The 18,179-nt window shown below is 55.3% G+C and overlaps 1 protein-coding gene across 2 annotated transcripts in view; it reads left to right on the forward strand.

Annotated features, from left to right (window-relative positions):
- The window catches only part of PRKAR1B (protein kinase cAMP-dependent type I regulatory subunit beta), a 165,997-nt gene that overhangs the window by 135,336 nt on the left and 12,482 nt on the right, over positions 1–18,179 (forward strand). For both annotated transcript variants that reach the window (XM_017508272.1, XM_017508271.2), the window contains exon 9: positions 229–350. In XM_017508272.1, coding sequence (XP_017363761.1) covers positions 229–350 — 122 coding nt within the window. The remainder of the gene's footprint in view (positions 1–228; positions 351–18,179) is intronic.

Below are 18,179 nucleotides of genomic sequence, written 5' to 3' on the forward strand. Positions count from 1 at the left end.
GCACATGAGCCACATGGGTCTGGGACCCGCTGATTGCAAGAAAACCCAGGCCCCCTGGCACAGAGGTGCTGGGGGCCGGTATCACGGCCTCATTTTACGCAGTTTGCTGGTCACGGAGCTGGTGTTATGGGTGCTTCAGAGGCTGTCTTTCGGAAAGAGTGGTTGCTTTTGTCTTGGACTGTGGCCAGGGAGGTGTGGACCCCGGGATGACCTGTCCTCCCCCGACAGAGTCCCTGGAGAAGTGGGAGCGCCTGACTGTGGCTGATGCACTGGAGCCTGTCCAGTTTGAAGATGGAGAGAAAATCGTGGTCCAGGGAGAGCCTGGGGATGACTTTTACATCATCACGGAGGTGAGACACGCTTCCCATGCGGGTGCTGTGTGTGTGCACTTGGGTGGGGGTGCGTCCTACCTGCTCCTCTTCCACTCCTGCCTCACCCTTCCTCTGCAGTCAATGCCGCTCTGTGACCACATGCTTGTCTGGGGCCTCCACGGGGTGGGTGGGCCGTGGCCTCACACTCTTGCCACCGAGGTTCCTCCCCATCCTCAAGCATCGAAAGGCTCCCTTCTTAGAAAGGTGGCTGGTGCCTGATCTGCATGTGTGATAAAACTGCGTGAAACTGGCCAGGCTCAGTGGCCCGTGGCTGTAATCCCCGCACCCTGGGAGGCTGAGGCGGGTGGATCACCTGAGGTCAGGAGTTCGAGACCAGCCTGGCCAACACAGTGAAACCCTGTCTTACTGAAAATACAAAAATGAGCCGAGTGTGGTGGTGGGTGCCTGTAAGCTCAGCTACTTGGGAGGCTGAGGCAGGAGAATTGCTTGAACCCGGGAGGTGGAGGTTGCAGTGAGCCGAGATTGTACCATTGCACTCTAGCCTGGGTGACAGAGTGAGACTCTGTCTCGAAAAGCAAAACAAAAAACCTGCCTGAAACCTGCACACAGGGCGTGCAAGGGCGGGTAGAGCTGAGGAAGGGAGTGGCGTTGGGGATGGCACTGCGTCCGTGTCCTGGCTGTGGCGTGGCGCCGTGTGTACCTAGCGGGTCACTGTTGGGGGCACTGCATACATTTAGGGTACGCAGGATTTCTCTGTATTATTTCTACCAACGACACACAAATCTATGATGATGGCAAAATTAAAAGTTTAATTTTAAAAAGACGGTGGCAGCTTCTCTACCTGGATAAGTGTGAGTCATTTTTGCCGTCTCACACCACAGCCCCATCACGGGCGGGCAACAGGTGGCTCCATGGAGCCCCTGAGACATGCTGGAGCTGCAGTCCACGGTGGCTTCATCCAGACTGTTGGGTGGGCTGAGCAGCTGTCGTGGGGACAGAGCAGGAATGTGCATATGAACTCCCATTCCAGGTGCTGGTGAGGGACTCTGTGCCTGTGAGCTAGCAGGTGGGACTGGACTCCAGAGGTGGGGCTTGGACACTGCACCTAATTGAGTACTGGCTAAAACAGGGCCAGGGTGCAAGCAGCTCTCCCCAAGCCACACCCACCAGCCCTCCGTGGCAGTTTACTGTTGCCTTGGCAATGCCTGGGAGCTCCCGCCCCTTTCCATGGCAAGGAGCCTATGACCCCAAAAATTTCCACCCATAACCAGAGATCTCTGTATAATGCACCCCTTTATGTGCATGTAATTAAAAGTGGGTATCAGTGGGACTGCCAAAGTCACTACCCTCAGCGCATAGCCTAGGAGGAACAGCTCGGAGCTGTAACACCAAATACGGCCGCCTCAGTAAAGCTGTTTATTCCACCTCCTGCTGGTCCTTGAATCCTTTCCGGGCAAAGCCAAGAACTCTCACAGGCTAAGGCCCACTTCCGTGCCCGCCCACCCTGCATCACCTGTGCACCGTGGTTATCTGCACTCTGGCCTGCCCTGTTATCTGAAGCTCTCTATGGAGTAATGCTGGAGGAACCTGGACCGGAACCCCAGAGCCGGCAGCACGTCCATCCCCCAGAGCCTGTGCCTAGGCCGTGGCTTCCCTGAGGAATCCCCTCCCCAAGTGGCCCCGGGCAGGAATGGGTGACCCATCCAGGCCATGTGGTGACCTGCCCAGCTCTGCAGAACCACGTGTGCTCCTGTGTGTCTGACATGTTTCCCACGTCTCTGGCCCTCAAGGGCAAGCAGAATCTTATGCTTGAACACTCCCTAAGCACACGCCGCAACTCTGTACCTGCCATCGGGAAATGCTCGAGTCAGGGTGGCACAGTTCCTGTGGGAAGAAAATGTGCATTTCTCTGGAGACCCAGACTTGGCCCCTGCACCAAATCCTCACTACCCTTCCCTGAGGGCCACATTCAGGGTCTCTCCTGCCCCTCATCCCATGTGCTTCCCAATGTGGCACTCCTGTAAAGAAAGATCTGGAAGGCTGGGGCAGAGCAGGAGAAATGGCAGAGGCCGGAGGCAGCCAGGCTGGCTGGGGCGTTGGAGGCACCGGGAAATTTCTGCGGTCCTGGAAGCAGTACCAAGGCAGGTCTCGATGGGGCAGCCACCTTCACGGAACTCCACGTGGTGGATTTGGGATCCCAAAACCTGAGTCACTTCCCTCTCCATATCCTGGAATGCTCGTTGTGTGAAGAATGAATGATTCTTGTCTCTGACCGAAACATATGGCAGGCTGTACGAATATTCACGAAGGGGTCCCTGCTGGGGAACGATTCTCAGGCAGTATTTCCGGTCTGTAGAGTAGGGGACGCTTCTTCAAAAGGAGAAAAGGAGGAGGGAAAGGAAGAAACCATGGGCAACCCACGTGATGATTCTGGTCAGCGTAGAAGGAGGCTCTGGCGGGGCCCCAAGAGGGGAGTGAGCCCAGCTGTGATGCCAGAGTGCACGCCTGCCCGTGTGCAGAGGAAGGATCCAGAGGGCATGACTGCCTGCGTGCAGAGGAGAGGATCCAGAGGACACGCCTGCCCACCCGTCTGCAGAGGAGAGGATCCAGAGGGCACGCCTGCCCACGTGCAGAGGAGAGGATCCAGCGGGCACGTCCACCCGTGTGCAGAGGAGAGGATCCAGAGGGCATGCCCGCCACACGTGCAGAGGAGAGGATCCAGAGGGCACGTCCACCCGTGTGCAGAGGAGAGGATCTAGAGGGCATGCCTGCCTGCGTGCAGAGGAAAGGATCCAGAAGGCACGTCCACCCGTGTGCAGAGGAGAGGATCCAGAGGGCACACTTGCCCATGTGCAAAGGACAGATCCAGAGGGCACGCCCGCCCGAGTGCAGAGGAGAGGATCCAGAGTGCACGCCCACCCGTGTGCAGAGGAGAGGATCCAGAGTGCACGCCCACCTTTGTGCAGAGGACAGGATCCAGAGGGCACGGCTGCCCACGTGCAGAGGACAGGATGCAGAGGTCATGCCCACCCATGTGCAGAGGAAAGGATCCAGAGGGCACACCTGCCCATGTGCAGAGGACAGGATCCAGAGGGCACACCCGCCCGCGTGCAGAGGAGAGGATCCAGAGTGCACGCCCACCCGTGTGCAGAGGAGAGGATCCAGAGGGCACGGCTGCCCACGTGCAGAGGACAGGATGCAGAGGGCATGCCCACCCATGTGCAGAGGAGAGGATCCAGAGGGCACGCCTGCCCATGTGCAGAGGACAGGATCCAGAGGGCACGCCTGCCCATGTGCAGAGGACAGGATCCAGAGGGCACGCCTGCCCATGTGCAGAGGAGAGACCATCCCTGGGCATGGCCTCATGGGGCAAAATTGAAGGCTTCACGTAGGGCTGTGCTGGGGCTTTTATTTCAGAGCTTTGTGGGCACCTCCAGGCCCATGTTTCTGTTTGGTTAGACTCTGCTGCCTGTCTGAGGTGGGAGCCCATGGCCTGCTCGGTTATCTGAAGGGCATTCCAGCACAAGGCTCTTCGTGCCCTGACGTCACCGTGGAACTGAAGGGATGGTAGGGTGGCATCTCCGCCTGAAGATGGCCCCCCGGAGTCTCCATGGACACCTGTGTGACCACATCCAGACACCATCAGCGTGAGGGTTTCTACATCTCACCGACCAGCCTTTCATTCTTCTGACAGGCTCCTGCCCTCCTGATTCTCCAGGAACATCTCTCCTCTGGCTCTGTCTGCATCTCACTGCAGCAGTGACCTGGGGAAGACACTGTCTGGGCATCTCCATGAGCCCAAATCCTCCAGTGAGGGTCTGTGCTCAGGTGGAGGGAGCCCCCTTCAGCCATCCATGCATCACAACCCCACCGCTGAAATCTGGTGTATCAAAGGTGGCTGTTGGGCTCTATGGCTCATGCTGGAATCCCAGCACTTTGGGAGGCCAAGATAGGAGCACTTGAGCCCAGGAGTTCAAGACCAGCCTGGGCAACATAGTGAGACCCCATCTCTACTAAAAATTTAAAACTTCTCGGGCTGGGTGTGGTGGCTCCCCACCTGTAATCCCAGCATTTTGGGAGGCCGAGGTGGGTGGATCATGAGATCAGGAGTTCAAGGCCAGTCTGGCTAAGATGGTGAAACCCTGTCTCTACTAAAAATACAAAAAGTAGCCGGGCGTGATGGCAGGCGCCTGTAATCCCAGCTACTTGGGAGGCTGAGGCAGAGACTAGCTTGAACTGGGGAGGCAGAGGTTGTGGTGAGCTGAGATCACACCACTGCCCCTTAGCCTGGGCGACGAGAGTGACACTCCCTCTCAAAAAAAAATTTTTTTTTTAAATTAGCACCATAAGATGGGCAAAAAATTATCTGGGTGTGGTGGTGCACACCTGTAGTCCCAGCTACTTGGGAGGCTGAGGCAGGAGGATTGCTTGAGATCAGGAGTTCAAGGCTACAGTGAGCTGTGATTGCACCCCTGCACTCCAGCCTGGGTGACAGAGAGAGACCCTGTCTCAGAACCAAAACCAAAAACCAAAACCAAAACCACCAAACAAACAAAAAGATGGCTTCAAATTCTTGGCTGTCTTTCACATGGAAAAGTGGAGATTAACCCCCTCCCCAATTTAGTTACGCACTTGATGGAAAGAATGCAGTCAAATGATATTGTAGGACACCCAAGACTGGGTCCTCCAAACTCTTATGGCTTCCACCATAGCCTCTGGGAATCTTCTCCCAGGATGCTCTCCTTGGAGCCCAGTGGCTGTGCTCTGAGACGCCCACCCAGCCAGTGCAGCCATGAACGCCCATTGTCAACAGCCGCCGTATGACTGCGCCATCTTGGACCTCCCGCCAGCTGAGTTGTCCGATGAGGTCATCGCCCCCACTTCCAGCTGGCTGCAACCACCCGGATGAGACCCACCAACCCCCAAAACTGTGAGGGATAACAACAAATTGTGGTTTAAGTCGCTGTTTGGGAATGGCTCCTCAGTTCTCACCAGTTATTGCCACTGGAATAATTACATAAGTAGAGCCCTTCCTGGCTTAGGCAACAGAGCAGTGGCAGCAGCTCTCCCCACGACCCCACTGCCAGCAGGGTGACTGCAGCGACAGGGGGAAATGCAGATATCTTTAGTTGCCCTGGGTTTTGTACCCATTGACAAACTGGTGCTTACATGCTGAATCTGGCCCAGAGACAAATTTGTGTTGGCCTCTGCAGTGTTTTTTTAAACATTTGAATTGCTCGTTGATATTTTACAATCAAGAGATTTCACATAAAAATCTCGGTCTCTGGCCAGGTGAGGTGGCTCACGCCTGTAATCCCAGCACTTTGGGAGGCCAAGGCGGATGGATCACTTAAGGTCAGGAGTTTGAGATCAACCTGGCCAAAAGGGCAAAACCCCATCTCTGCTAAAAATACAAAAATTAGCCTGGCGTGGTAGTGGGCACCTGTAATCCCAGCTACTGGGAGGCTGAGGCACAAGAATCACTTGAACCCAGGAGGCAGAGGTTGCAGTGAGCTGAGATCATGCCATTGTAGTCTAGCCTGGGCCACAGAGCAAGAGCCTGTCTCAAAAAAAGAAAAGAAAAGAAATTTGGATCTCTTGCTTCTCTTTAAAAAATCTGAGATCTGGCCACACTGGACCTGAAGCCCCGTCAGGCTATCCCCAGCTGGAGCTGAGAGGCAGATGCTTTTGGTGTGAAAGGGTTCCCCATTTTCCACAGCCTCACCCAGACCTGCTCTTGGCTCCTCAGCTGTCTCTGCAGGCCCTTGGGGACTTCTGAGTTGGCAGCCCCAGTTTTAGTGGTCTTGAAACTGAGAAAATGAGGAGCTGTGGCTGATTCGGACAATCACCCATTATTCTCTGTGGACCAAACCCCTCTCCCAGCTGTGTCCAAGGCCCCGTGTAGGAAAATCATGAAAATGTGTGTGGTGGGTACAGATCATGCGTGCGTCTTCACGGAGAGCAGATCAAGGCAGCGCACGTGATGTTCTCACTCTGGAACGGAGAAGGGGTTACCGAGTTGCACGGGCATGTTTTTCATGTTGAGGGTGTGCCTGGTGTCCTGGGAGCCCCCCAACAGCACTCTGGGTGAGGGTGCGGGGCTCTGCTGGCCGTGCCCTCCACATCCATGCCAGGGTCATCGGCTGAGGACAGGCCAGGGGAGGGGCAGACGCCACCTCCCACAGCCTGGAGGCTCTGTCCGAGGTGCCTTCACCACGGTGTGCCCAACTACCTGCCAGTGCCACTTCTGGTGTTTTCTGCCTTTTGCCCCCAGTCCTTTTCCCTGCTGACAACTGGGATTTTATCTTCTTGTGTATTTTGCTGGCTCTGGGAGCTAGGCCCTGCAGAGGTGCATCCGCTAAAGGCCATTATGGCTGATTTTTGTGGTCATCTTGGGGGGCTCACCCGGCTCTGGGCAGCATGGTTTTGTTTTGGGAACAGCTGCTTCCCAGAGGTTCTACAGGCTCCCTGCAGAGGCCCAGGAGGGGTGCTGGGGTCGGACGCTGGCTGCCCCCTCCCCAGGAGCCCCCACGCACGGATGCACAGAAGGCTTCCCAGAAAGGCTTCGGGGGGTTGGGATTCGGTGCGGGGCCTGCTGGCATCTGTGGGGAGAGCGGAGTGCTGCTGGATGCCCTGACCACTGACTGAGTGTGTGTGGAGGTTGGCAGGGGAGGCGAGGGGGACTGTGCAGATACACATAAAACAGCGCCTTGCTCGGCCTCCGGAACGAAACCCAACCCGAGAGGAAGGTATCACTTTCACAGCACTGTAAAATGTATTTGAAGGGGTCTCCTTGGCAACCTGGATTTTTTTCGCTTTTCCTCTGTGATCAGCCAAATTTGGTAAGTCACAGTGTGACCCCAGGGTGCAGGGATCAGAGGCTTGGAACCGACGCGCTTCGGAGCCTTCTGTGGTTTCCAGCTGTGGACTGCTCGACCCGGGCAGCCACCAACGGCATCAGACAGGTGTGGCGGCGCCAGGCTGCCACCCTGGCTCTCCCTGGCTGCGGGGCGGCTTCTCGGCAGGCGCGGGAGTCTTGGTGGCTGCTCTCCTGGGCGGGTGCCGTTTCTGTTTTCCTTGAAGCAGTGCACGGAGGAGATGCCGGTCCCCCGCTCTCCCTGGGGCCAGAGTCCTGCCCTGGCTGGTCACTGTCATTCTTCCTCCAGCAGTTTCTAAAGCACATTGTTTTATAAATCACAGCCTTGTCGAGTAGATACTCTGTGCATGAGGCCTCAGCCCTGAGGGGCCATGGATCTCCCGCCTCACCCTACTCCTACCTCCCCCCGCCGGGGCCTCCTGCTCCCCTTGGCTTTCCGGGGTGGACACCAGCAAAGACTGGCCCAGTCTGCAACAGCAGCCTGCGGTGTCTAGCTCCTGCTCTGCCTGAAGATGTGATTGTTTCAGGAGCTGATTTCCTTCCAGTGTGGCGGCCCTGGCTCCACACATGTGTGGAGAACAACCCCTGCACACACCTGTGAGGGATGAACACCTGCAGGCCTGGGGTAGCTCTGCTGCACAGCTGAGCTGGGCGCCATGGAGGTAACCAGGAAGGCAGGGCCAGGCGGTAGGAACCCCAACTCCCTGGACCCCTGAGAGTCTCTCTGCAGGGCCAGGTCCCTGCCTAGGTAGAGGCTGCCTTTCCTTGTCCCCGGCCCCATGGGGTCACGTCTGCTATCTCTGAAGCTGTGGGGAGCTGCCAGCCCCTTAGACACCTGATCCCCACTGATCTCCAGCTGTTGGAAAATATTATCAGTGGACTGGAACGATCAATCCTCTGCAGGCCTGTGGGTTGTGAACCTGGGAGCTGTGTTGTGGAGATGGAACGCTGCTGTGCCCACCGCACCACATGCATCAGCGGGAGCCCTGAGCCCCAGGGCTTGGGTGTCCTGCATCCTCGCAAGGCCCGCACCTGCTGTCGACATTGGGGTGAGGGGAGCTGACTCTTTCTAGGGGCTCTTACCAAAGGTTGGGGAGCAGCCTTGGGCCCCAGTAGCTCAAAATGGGGACAGAGTCCTTGGTTCTATAGCAGTAGGGGCAGAGGTGTTATCTCTGTGCCCTGCGTTGGGTGGACACCGGCTCACTCCCAGTGAGAGCGACACCCAGGGCCTGGTGGAGAGATGGCAGGGTGTGTCGGGGCTGTGCAGGCTCCCGGAGGCGGGTGCCATCCAGCTGCTCCGTCACCTCCCCACGGGCAGGAAAGCGGAGTGGCATTCGGCCAGGGCTGGTGGGGCGTTGCCCGCCCAGCACCGGCTCAGGTTCCCTCCACACATTCCTTCATTTGGGCCTCCATGACTGCTTTTCCAGGTCCCTCGAGTTCCCCTCCCAGAGACCTCCCCACAGCCTGGGGGCAGCTGGACCCTGGGAGCCGGTTCCCCGTAAAAATCCCGAGACTGAAATTTCCCAGCTCTCTCCCACACAGGGCCTGGGAGGCGTTGCCATGGGAACATGAGATTGGATTTATCTCCTCTCTTAGCAAATTAACTTTATGAATGTCCACAACATTGAAACAACTGCAAAACAACATTCCTGGCTCATCAGAACCCCCTGCCTCCTCCCTGTCTGAACCAGGGGGCGGCCGATTGTTCAGAATCCATGGGTTGCTGGTTGCTTTTAGGAAGGGGACCCGTGCAAAACAGGACCCCTGGGGAACCCCATGCATGCCCCATCATTGTGTGGGGTCATCTGGGATCCAGCCTGCATCACAAGACTCCGGGGCCAAGGTCTGTTGGATGGACTCGGACTGCGCCATGAGGCTCTGGGGCTGGAGTCTCTCGGACAAACTTGGCCTTCATCACAAGGCTTCTGGCTGGGGTCTCTCAGACAGTGCCTGTGCCATGCCACATTCGTGCCTTTGAAGTGTTGCTGCCTACTTACAGTGGCCCTTTTGATTCCTACATGTCTCTCTTTTGGGGTCGCCGTCTGGAGGAGGCTCTGCGTGAGTGCTGGAGCTGCAGGGTCTAAGCCATGCGTGTTTCCCAGGCATCAGCTCCAGGGTCCTGGTGTTGGAGAGACGCGGTGGACTGCAGGCACACCCCTGTCCTCCCTCCTGGGCTGGCGTTCTAGGGGCATGAGATGCCTTGGAAGGATGTGAGGGCTTGGAAGAGACAGGAAGCGGGACCTGACGCAGAGAATGCCAGGAGTGGTGTTGCTCGGGCTGCAGGGAGGGTGGAGGGGCAGTAGCCGTGGGGCAGGGGCCTGGATACCGGGAGGGAGGGGGCCACAGGCAGCGGTCCAAGGTGGGAGAGCAGTCAGGGCACGTCTTGGGGGGCTCCGGTGCAGAGTTCCACTGACCGGGGTTGGAACATCAGTGTTACTCTGGGTGTGATGGCTGCAATGGCAGTAGTTGGGGGCTGATTTGGAGAGGAGGGAAACAGTCCAGCCGCTTTGCCAAGGGCCTTGCTGCCTGGAAAATAAACCAGACAGGAGCAGGCTGGCCGCAGCGAAGGGCAGTCACCCTGAGGGGACAGTGGGGTATGGGGGAAGCTTGTGCACTGCTGGGCAGGTGGGGGAGGGGGAACTGGGTATTGAAGTACAAGTAGGATTCTACCAGATGGAGGGTATCCTGACAGCCGCAGGGACACAGGAGGCCTGAGTCGAGCGCAGGAGCACAGGGGTTTGGGGGAGGGTGGAGCGAGGCCTCGGGAAAGCGGAGCTGCAAATCCCAAGCAGGGGAGGGTCTCCCGTGCCCTGAAGCTCCTCAATGAGGAGTGTGAAAGTCGCTTTGGAACATCCTGCCCAGATGCTACAAACCTCTTCTGAGACCCAAACGAGAAGTGCTCAGAACCATGTCCCCGGCCCACCCTTGGCCTTAGGGCTCCCCAGGAGCCTGCGGTCGACCTTCCAGAGGCTTGGGGGTGTCTGCCTGTGTTGGAACCTGCACTGGCCGTGTGTCCTGCCTCCTCTCAAGGGTCAGGGCAGGTGAGACCCACCAAGGCTCCGGGCTTGGCCTGTGCCCAGTGGTCACTGTGGGTTGGTGCCAAGTCTTCCCTGTCTGAGGGGAATCTCAGCATCTTGAAGAGGAGCCCATTTGGCCTGGCCTCCAGCAGGAAAATAAAAACATTCCTTCTGGGCTGGACTGGAAGAAATGCTTTTCCAGAACCCCAGGGCTCGGCTCTGAGCCTCCACCTGGGCCCTGTGTGGGCTGTGTGCACACGAACAACTGCATGGGGACAGTGAAGGTTTTGGGGCCCCAGGTTTCTGGCCCTGAGGTGGCCCTGTCCATGGGGTCTGTGGGCTTGCTGGCCGGAGTCATTACAGGTGGGAGAGCTCCGTCAGGGCTTAGAGGGGTTCTGGCCTCTCCCTGTCTGCTGCCCACCGGGTGCCAGAATGCCTTCCCTGGGCTGCGAGTGCTCCCTGCTCCGCTCAGACCCTGCTGGGGTGCGCTCCTGGGTGCTCCAGTGGCCATAGCTGACTGAGCGGGACACACAGGTACACCTGGCTCTGACCCGCCTCCCTATCATTGCAGGGCACCCTGGGTGCAGGGGAGGGGGCTGCGTGCCCCTGAAACCCCCCTTTGTAGGCAAGTTCTCCCAGGGCCTGTGCACAACAGGCTGTGTCCTGGGCACATCATGGCTGCCCTTTCCCAGTGAGCTGGATGTTCGGCCCAGCGGCTTGGGGGCGGGGGAGAGCTTCCCAGTGCCCAGCTGAACTGTGAGATGGCTTGAGAGGTCAACTGCTTTCCCAAATGCATGGGATGTCTTCACTTGCCTTTTAGTGTGAGTGAGTGTTTATGTGAGTTGGGGCAGCTGGCCAGCAGGCTGTTCTCCATGTGGATAGAGGGCCAGGTGCGAGGCTGAGGCCTCGGTCAGCTCAAACCTGGGACTTCTGCACTGGGAGACAAGAACCTTAAAAGTAATGCTTCAAGTAAAATGCCGCTTGTGGACGGAGTCAGGGATACTGGCTGATGTGTCTTCGGCAAAGCATGGTCTGATTTGTGTGGTTCCTTTGACAAGTGCCTTTGCCTTGATATTTTCTCTCTGATTATTTTTGTTAATGTAAGTAACACCCTCTCCCCCACCAAAAAAAAAAAAAACCCTATAAAAAGCACCATCTTCCTCCTTCCCCTCAACACTCTCCCCGCCCATCAGCAAAGAGACCAAAAAAACCCCTGGGGCCCCGGCTTTCCATGGCAGACGTTTCCAGATCTTGTTTCCCACCGGTATCTCGGGGCACCGCCGCGCAGGCGTTCCCAGACGAGACAGATGTGGAATGCAGCGGGCGGTTCCAAGGTCCTGGATTACCCCAACCAGATTCCTGGCAGCAAAGTGGGGAGAGTTAAGCACCGTGCAAAGACCATTGCCATAAAGACGGATGTTTTGGCTGGGAAAATCCTAACAGATGCGCAGTTCTGGACAAATCAATTTGCAGGGCTGTTGAACCACTGCACCCCATGGCCATCCACCCACTGAAGCGGAGGGCTGGCTGTGGTGGCTGTGGTCATGCGGGTGGTGGGTTGTGGACATCTCATGCCTTTTTGGGGCGGCCCCTCTTCTCCCCTCCCCCCAGACCTTCTGATGACGTTGAGTGAGGCTGGGGCCCTTGGGCACCTGGTCCCTCTGGGAAGTCTGTGCGCCTGGGGCGGGCCAGCTCCAGTTGGTGAACAATGGGTCTTTGGGAGGAAGTTGTCCTCCTGTGTTCTAAATTTGGCCACGCATGTCTCTCTGATTCACCAGCCAGGTTCTCAGTCCCACAGCTGTGGCCTCCTGGCCCCGCTGTCCATCCTCAGAGTCAGCCATGGGAGAAACTCTGCGAAAAGCCTCCTAAGGGGGCAGCTTCCCCAGGAGCAGAATACAAGGTCACCTACCCTGTGGCCCGGCCATGCCTCCAGGACAGAGGCGGTGGAACACACGGGGCCAGACCCAGGGGTGCTTAGTGGCACAGGGGATTGTGGCCTTACCCTGGCTGTGACCCCCGAGCATGTGTGAGACTGTGGGGTAGTGTAGGCTGAGGCCAGAGGTGGAGTGAGTTGGAGTTCCAGTGGCTAGGCCCTTTAAAAATGTTTTATTTTTAAAAATTGTGATAAAATGGCCAGATACGGTGGCTCACACCTGTAATCCTAGCATTTGGGGAGACCGAGGTGGGTGGATCACAAGGTCAGGAGTTCGAGACCAGCCTGGCCAAGATGGTGAAACCCTGGCTCTACTAAAAATGCAAAAATCAGCTGGACATGGTGGTGCATGCCTGTAATCCCAGCTACTCGGTAGGCTGAGGCAGGAGAATCGCTTGAACCCAGGAGGTGGAGGTTGCAGTGAGCTGAGATCACACCACTGCACTCTAGCCTGGGTGACAGAGCAAGACTCTATCTCAAAAAAAAAAGAAAAGAAAATTGTGATAAAATACAGATAACATGAAATTTACTGTCATACCAATTTTTAGGTGTACATTCAGTGGCATTAAGCAGGTCACATTGCTGTGCAGCCTTCACCACCATCATCTCTAGAATGCTTCATCTTCCCAAGCTGAAGCTCTGTCCCCATGAAACACACACTCCTCATCCCTCTTTCCCATCCCCTGGGAACCACCAACCTTCCACTTTCTGTCTCTATGAGTTTGAACTTTATTGCCTGGTATAAGGGGGATCCTACAGGATTTGTCCTTCTGTGACTGGCTTATTTCACTTGGATTGTGTCCTCAAGGGCCATCCATGTTGTAGCAGGTGTCAGAATGCCCTTCCTTTTCAAGGCTGAATAATATCCTGTTGTTTGGATGGCCCACATTGTGTTTATCCAGCCAAACCTGGATATTTTGCTGCTACTGCTGCTGCCGCTGGTGATGGTGATAATGATGAAGTTGATGGTGATGGTTATGGTGATAGTGCTGACGGTGCTGGTGATGATGGTGATAGTTATGATGATGGTGATGGTAATGTTGTTGGTGATAGTGATGATGGTACTGGTGATGATGGTGATAGTGATAATCATGGTGATGGTGTTGATGGTGATGAGGGTGGTGATGTTGATGGTGATGGTGATGAAGGTGATGTTAGTGATGAAGGTGCTGATGATGGTGATAATGATAGTGATGAAGGTGATGTGATGACAATGGTGATGAAGGTTATGGCGATAATGGTGATGGTGAAGGTGATGACAGTGATAGTGATGGTGGAGATGATGGTGATGGTGGTGGTGATAATGGTGATGATGAAGGTGATGATATTGTTGATCATGATGGTCATGGTGAAAACTGTGATGGTTGTAGTGATGGTGATGATGGTGTGATAATGATAATGATGGTAGAAGTGGTAATGGTGATGGTGGAGGTGATGAAGTAATGAAATGTAAATATGGTGATGATGGTGGTGAGATGGTGAGGATGGTGTTGATGATGTCATGGTGATGATGAAGGTGATGATAGTGATGATGTTGATGGTCATGGTGAAGATGGTGATGATGCTTGTAATGGTGATGATGGTGTGATGGTGATAATGATGGTGGAGGTGGTGAGGTGATGAAATGATGAATATGATGATGGTGATGATGAAGGTGATGGTGTTGATGGTGATGATGTCATGGTGATGTTGAGGGTGATGATAGTGATGATGATGGTCATGGTGAAGATAGTGATGATGGTTGTGATGGTGATGATGGTGGTGGTGAGGTGATGAAATGAACATGGTGATGATGGTGATGATGAAGGTGACGGTGGTGGTGGTGAGATGAAGATAGTGATGATGATGTCATGGTAGTGATAAAGATGATGATAGTGATGATGATCATGATGGTCATGGTGAAGATGGCCATGGTCGTTGTGGTGATGATGGTGGTGGTGGAGGTGATGATGAGATGATGAAGGTGGTGAAGGTGATGATGGTGGTGAAGATGCTGATGATAGTGATGCAGGTGATGTGATGAGAATGGTGATGAAGGTCATGGTGATAATGGTGATGGTGAAGGCGATGACAGTGACAGTGATGGTGGAGGCAATGGTGATGGTGGTGATAATCATTACAGTGATGATGAAGGTGATGATAGTGCTGATGATGATGGTCATGGTGAAGATGGTGATGATGGTTGTGGTGATGGTGATGGTGGTGATGGTGATAATGATGGTGGAGGTGAAGTGGTAAATATGGTGATGATGATGGTGATGGTGAAGGTGTTGATGGTGGTGGTGATGAGATGGTGAAAATGGTGGTGATGATGTCATGGTGATGATGAAGGTGATGATAGTGATGATGATCATGATGGTCATGGTGAAGATGGCCATGGTGGTTGTGGTGATGGTGATGATGGTGGTGATGGGATGATGAGGATGGTGATGATGATGATGCTAATGATAAAGGTGGTAACTAACACTTTTTTAGCTTTCATTTTGTCGCAAACATTTATTTTCATATTTAACTCGTTTAATTCTTATGAGTCTCTGAGGCTATCACCATTATCATCCCAATTTTTTCGATGAGAAAACACATGGAGAGGAAAATTCCGTGAGTTCAGACCTCACCAGCTGATAACCCCCAGCCTTTTGCAGATGGTAAAGCCCTTGGCAATGTTCCAGGGGTACCCACATCCATGCCTAAATCTCTCCAGGACCTGGTGGATTCTGGATAAGTTTACTTTACAGTGGGTAAACTGAGGCTTGGAGAAGTGAGGTAGCATGTCCTCCACCATCCGGCTGAGTCTGAAGTCCAGACCCTTATGGATCCCGAGCTACCACAGTCAAGCACCGCAGTTCACACGGGCCCAGAAAACGTCCCATGTGCCTCATCCATCCTGCTGAGTCCTTCAGAAACTCACCACAATAACCAGTTTTAAATAGCAATTCAGGCAAGATAAAAATCAATGAATTTGCTGCCATGGGAGGTTTCTTTCACCTATTGCTCAGCTCTTTTGGTTGGGGACGGCACTCTTGACTGTCCTGGATGTATATATAGCCTCTCTGAGCAGGAGACTCTCCCTGGGCAGACGGGCAGTGTCCGAGGAGCTGATGCCCTGGCATGGTGTTGGGGCTGGGCTTTGAAGGGGGCTGAGGCAGCAATGCATTCTGCCTTGAGTGCTTTATGAAGGACTCCAGGGAGGTGGCAGCTGGCTGTGGCTACACCCAGGTCACCTGCTCTCCTTTGGATCCGAGGGATACATTGCATAGTAGTAAGACCAGTGTTTGTGCTCCTCCTTGGCGTCCCGGATTTCCAGAAATATCTGGTGCTGGAGACATCCAAGCTGAACACCTTTGGGGCCCCAAGAGCCACTAAAGGATGTCCCACACCCCGGCCTGCTCTTCAGTATCCAAGAGCATATGTGGTCTGTGAGGGACAGCCAGAGCATCTGTTGGAATTATTCTGGTCTTATTCCCACCTCCTGCTAAACCCTGAAGGAATGAAATGAAGCGGGTGGTTAGATTTTACCCTCCTTCCACTCCTGGCTGAGCAAGTTCAAACCACCCCTCCTTGGGTGGAAGCTCAGGAAGTCGCCAGGCAGGTGGATGCAAACACCTGTCACTTGTCAGTCCTGGGTTCCCAGACAGTGGCTTCCAGGAAGAGCAGCTCAATAAATCTCCACTCGGACAGTGAAAACACACACCTGGGTCCCCCTCCCAGATGCAAGGTCAGGGGGCATCCACATGCAACACCTCCTCCCTCCGAAGTTGACGTGCTCGTCTCAGGAGTTCACCCTGGAAGCACTTTTGGGGGCCAGACCCTGCCCTGGGCCCTGGGCCCTGAGTATGTTGGCCCTGGCCAGCAGATCCCACCTCCCCTGAGTCGCGATGATTTTTAGATGCATTTGGGTATTGCCAGAGTCAGTGCTGGCACCCTGGGGAGTTTCTGGGGGTGCTGCAGGAAGAGCCCCTCCAGGCTGAGGGAACAGTGTATGCAGAGGCACAGAGGTGTCACTGTGGCTGGAGTCGAGGGCCTGAGTGTAGGGGGCAGGGAGGTGAGTGTGGTGCCACTGCCCACATGGAGAGGGCATGGGCTTGCCTGGAAGGTGATGGAAAACTTCAAGCCACGGAGACAGCTTCAGGATTGCTGGGAACACAGAGTCCTTCCAGAGGGAACCAGGGTGGAGGTTGAGGCTGGCCATGGAGCCATGGGAGGACCTGGGCGGAGCCCTGAGACTGGATGGGCTGAAGCTGGAAGGTGGTTGCTGAATTGTCAATGGAGGAGGCTGGAGCCGGGCCAGGCTCGAAAGCACTTTCTACCTCTTTAGAACATAAGCAGCAAGTGTGCACCCATGCACACCAATGCTCATAGTAACCCATGCACACATGCACATACATGCACATATACACCCACAATCCATGCACACACTGACATGCACACCCTGACACACATGTGTGTCCACACACCCATGCTCACTGACCCATGGACACATGGACATATGCACATGTCCACACCTGTGCATACACTCACACATGTACACATCGGTTAACACACATGTACACACCCATGCACATAGACATGCATGCATGCACACCTGAGAACACACATACATACACAGTGCACGCAGACCCATGTGCGTACACACATGCACACAGTACACATAGACATGCATGTATGCACACGTGCACAAATACTTCTGTTCATGAACACATACACATCAGTGTGTACACATACCTGTGCACACATTAACACACACACACCCCACACACCTGTGTATTCATTCACAGGTGCATGCACACACTGTGTGCAGAGGCTGGAGCAGCTTGGGGCACTCTGGGGCTGGGATACTGTGGGTCTTGGCCCACCCAGATGGGAGCTGTTGAACGCCTGCTGAGTGGACCTTGCATGGCCTGGGATCTCAGCAGCACCCCTTTCTTTCCTCTTCCTCTGGCAGAGGGGCTGGTGTCTGCAGAGGCAGCCTGTGAAGGGTCTTCAGGTTCATTGGAGAAGAAAACTGGGGTATCCCATGGAGAGGGGTCCTGGGCAGCCATGCAGTCCTACCTGGCAGGTGCTCTCAGAGGACCCTCAGCCGGGGGCATGAGGCATCAGCTCCGGGTTGGGTCTAGGTGCCTGCCCACCTGTACCTGCCCTGGGCAGCTCCCTGGAGGGCTGGGGGCACGTTTGATCCCGGGAAGCAGAAGCTGTGTCCATTCCGAGCCCAGGCTCTCCTGGGATGAGGGGTGCTGGTGTGTGGATAGGGTCGGTTGCTATGAAGTCACAGTAGAGATTTCGTCAGTGCTTGTTAGGTTCCTGGTGTCCGGCACCCAGATTGGTACCTGGAAGGACTCAATGCCTATTCATCCAAAGATGGAGACTTGTCCAAGGAAGCAATGGCTAAAATGGCAGGCTGGGGTCAGGACATCTCAGCTGGGGTCTGGGCATCTCCGCTTGGGTCAGGTTATCCCCGCTGGGATCAGGGCATCCAGGCTGGGGGTCAGCATGGAGTCCTGGTTGCAGGCATGGACCTCAAGGCCTTGCGAAGGAGATCCAGGGAGGAAGAGAACAGCTGAAGGGAAGAGGGAATGTTGCTGGCCTCAGAGCTGTGATGGGCAGATCGATTGTGATCCATGTGTGACAAGACCCTCTTAGAGCTTTTTCTGGAACGTGGTACGACCTTGCAGATGGAGGGGCAGTAATGGAGGAAAGGGTGTGAGGCTCTGGAGGCCAGGGCTCAGCCGTCTTGCAGGAGATGGGAGCAGGCCTGGGAGAGGGCTGGAAGGTCCACGTGTCCAGGTTCTTCAGGGGGCAGAATCCTCAGTGCTGGTGACCCCTGGCTGGGAGATGAGGCCGAGGGAGGTGTCCAGGTTCCAGCCCACTCTTCTAGCCCTGCCATCATCACCTGCAAGGAGTCCTGTGGACAGAGATGCCTAGCCGGGGCAGACGAGGAGTTGGGCTGTGCCTGTTGAGCTGGAGGTGACTGGGCCCTCACTCAGATGGACACTTGGGGTTGAAGCCACGTGGACCTCATGCAG

Source organism: Cebus imitator, unplaced genomic scaffold, assembly GCF_001604975.1.
Source record: "Cebus imitator isolate Cc_AM_T3 unplaced genomic scaffold, Cebus_imitator-1.0 Scaffold388, whole genome shotgun sequence".
In the NCBI taxonomy this organism is placed as follows: domain Eukaryota; kingdom Metazoa; phylum Chordata; class Mammalia; order Primates; family Cebidae; genus Cebus; species Cebus imitator.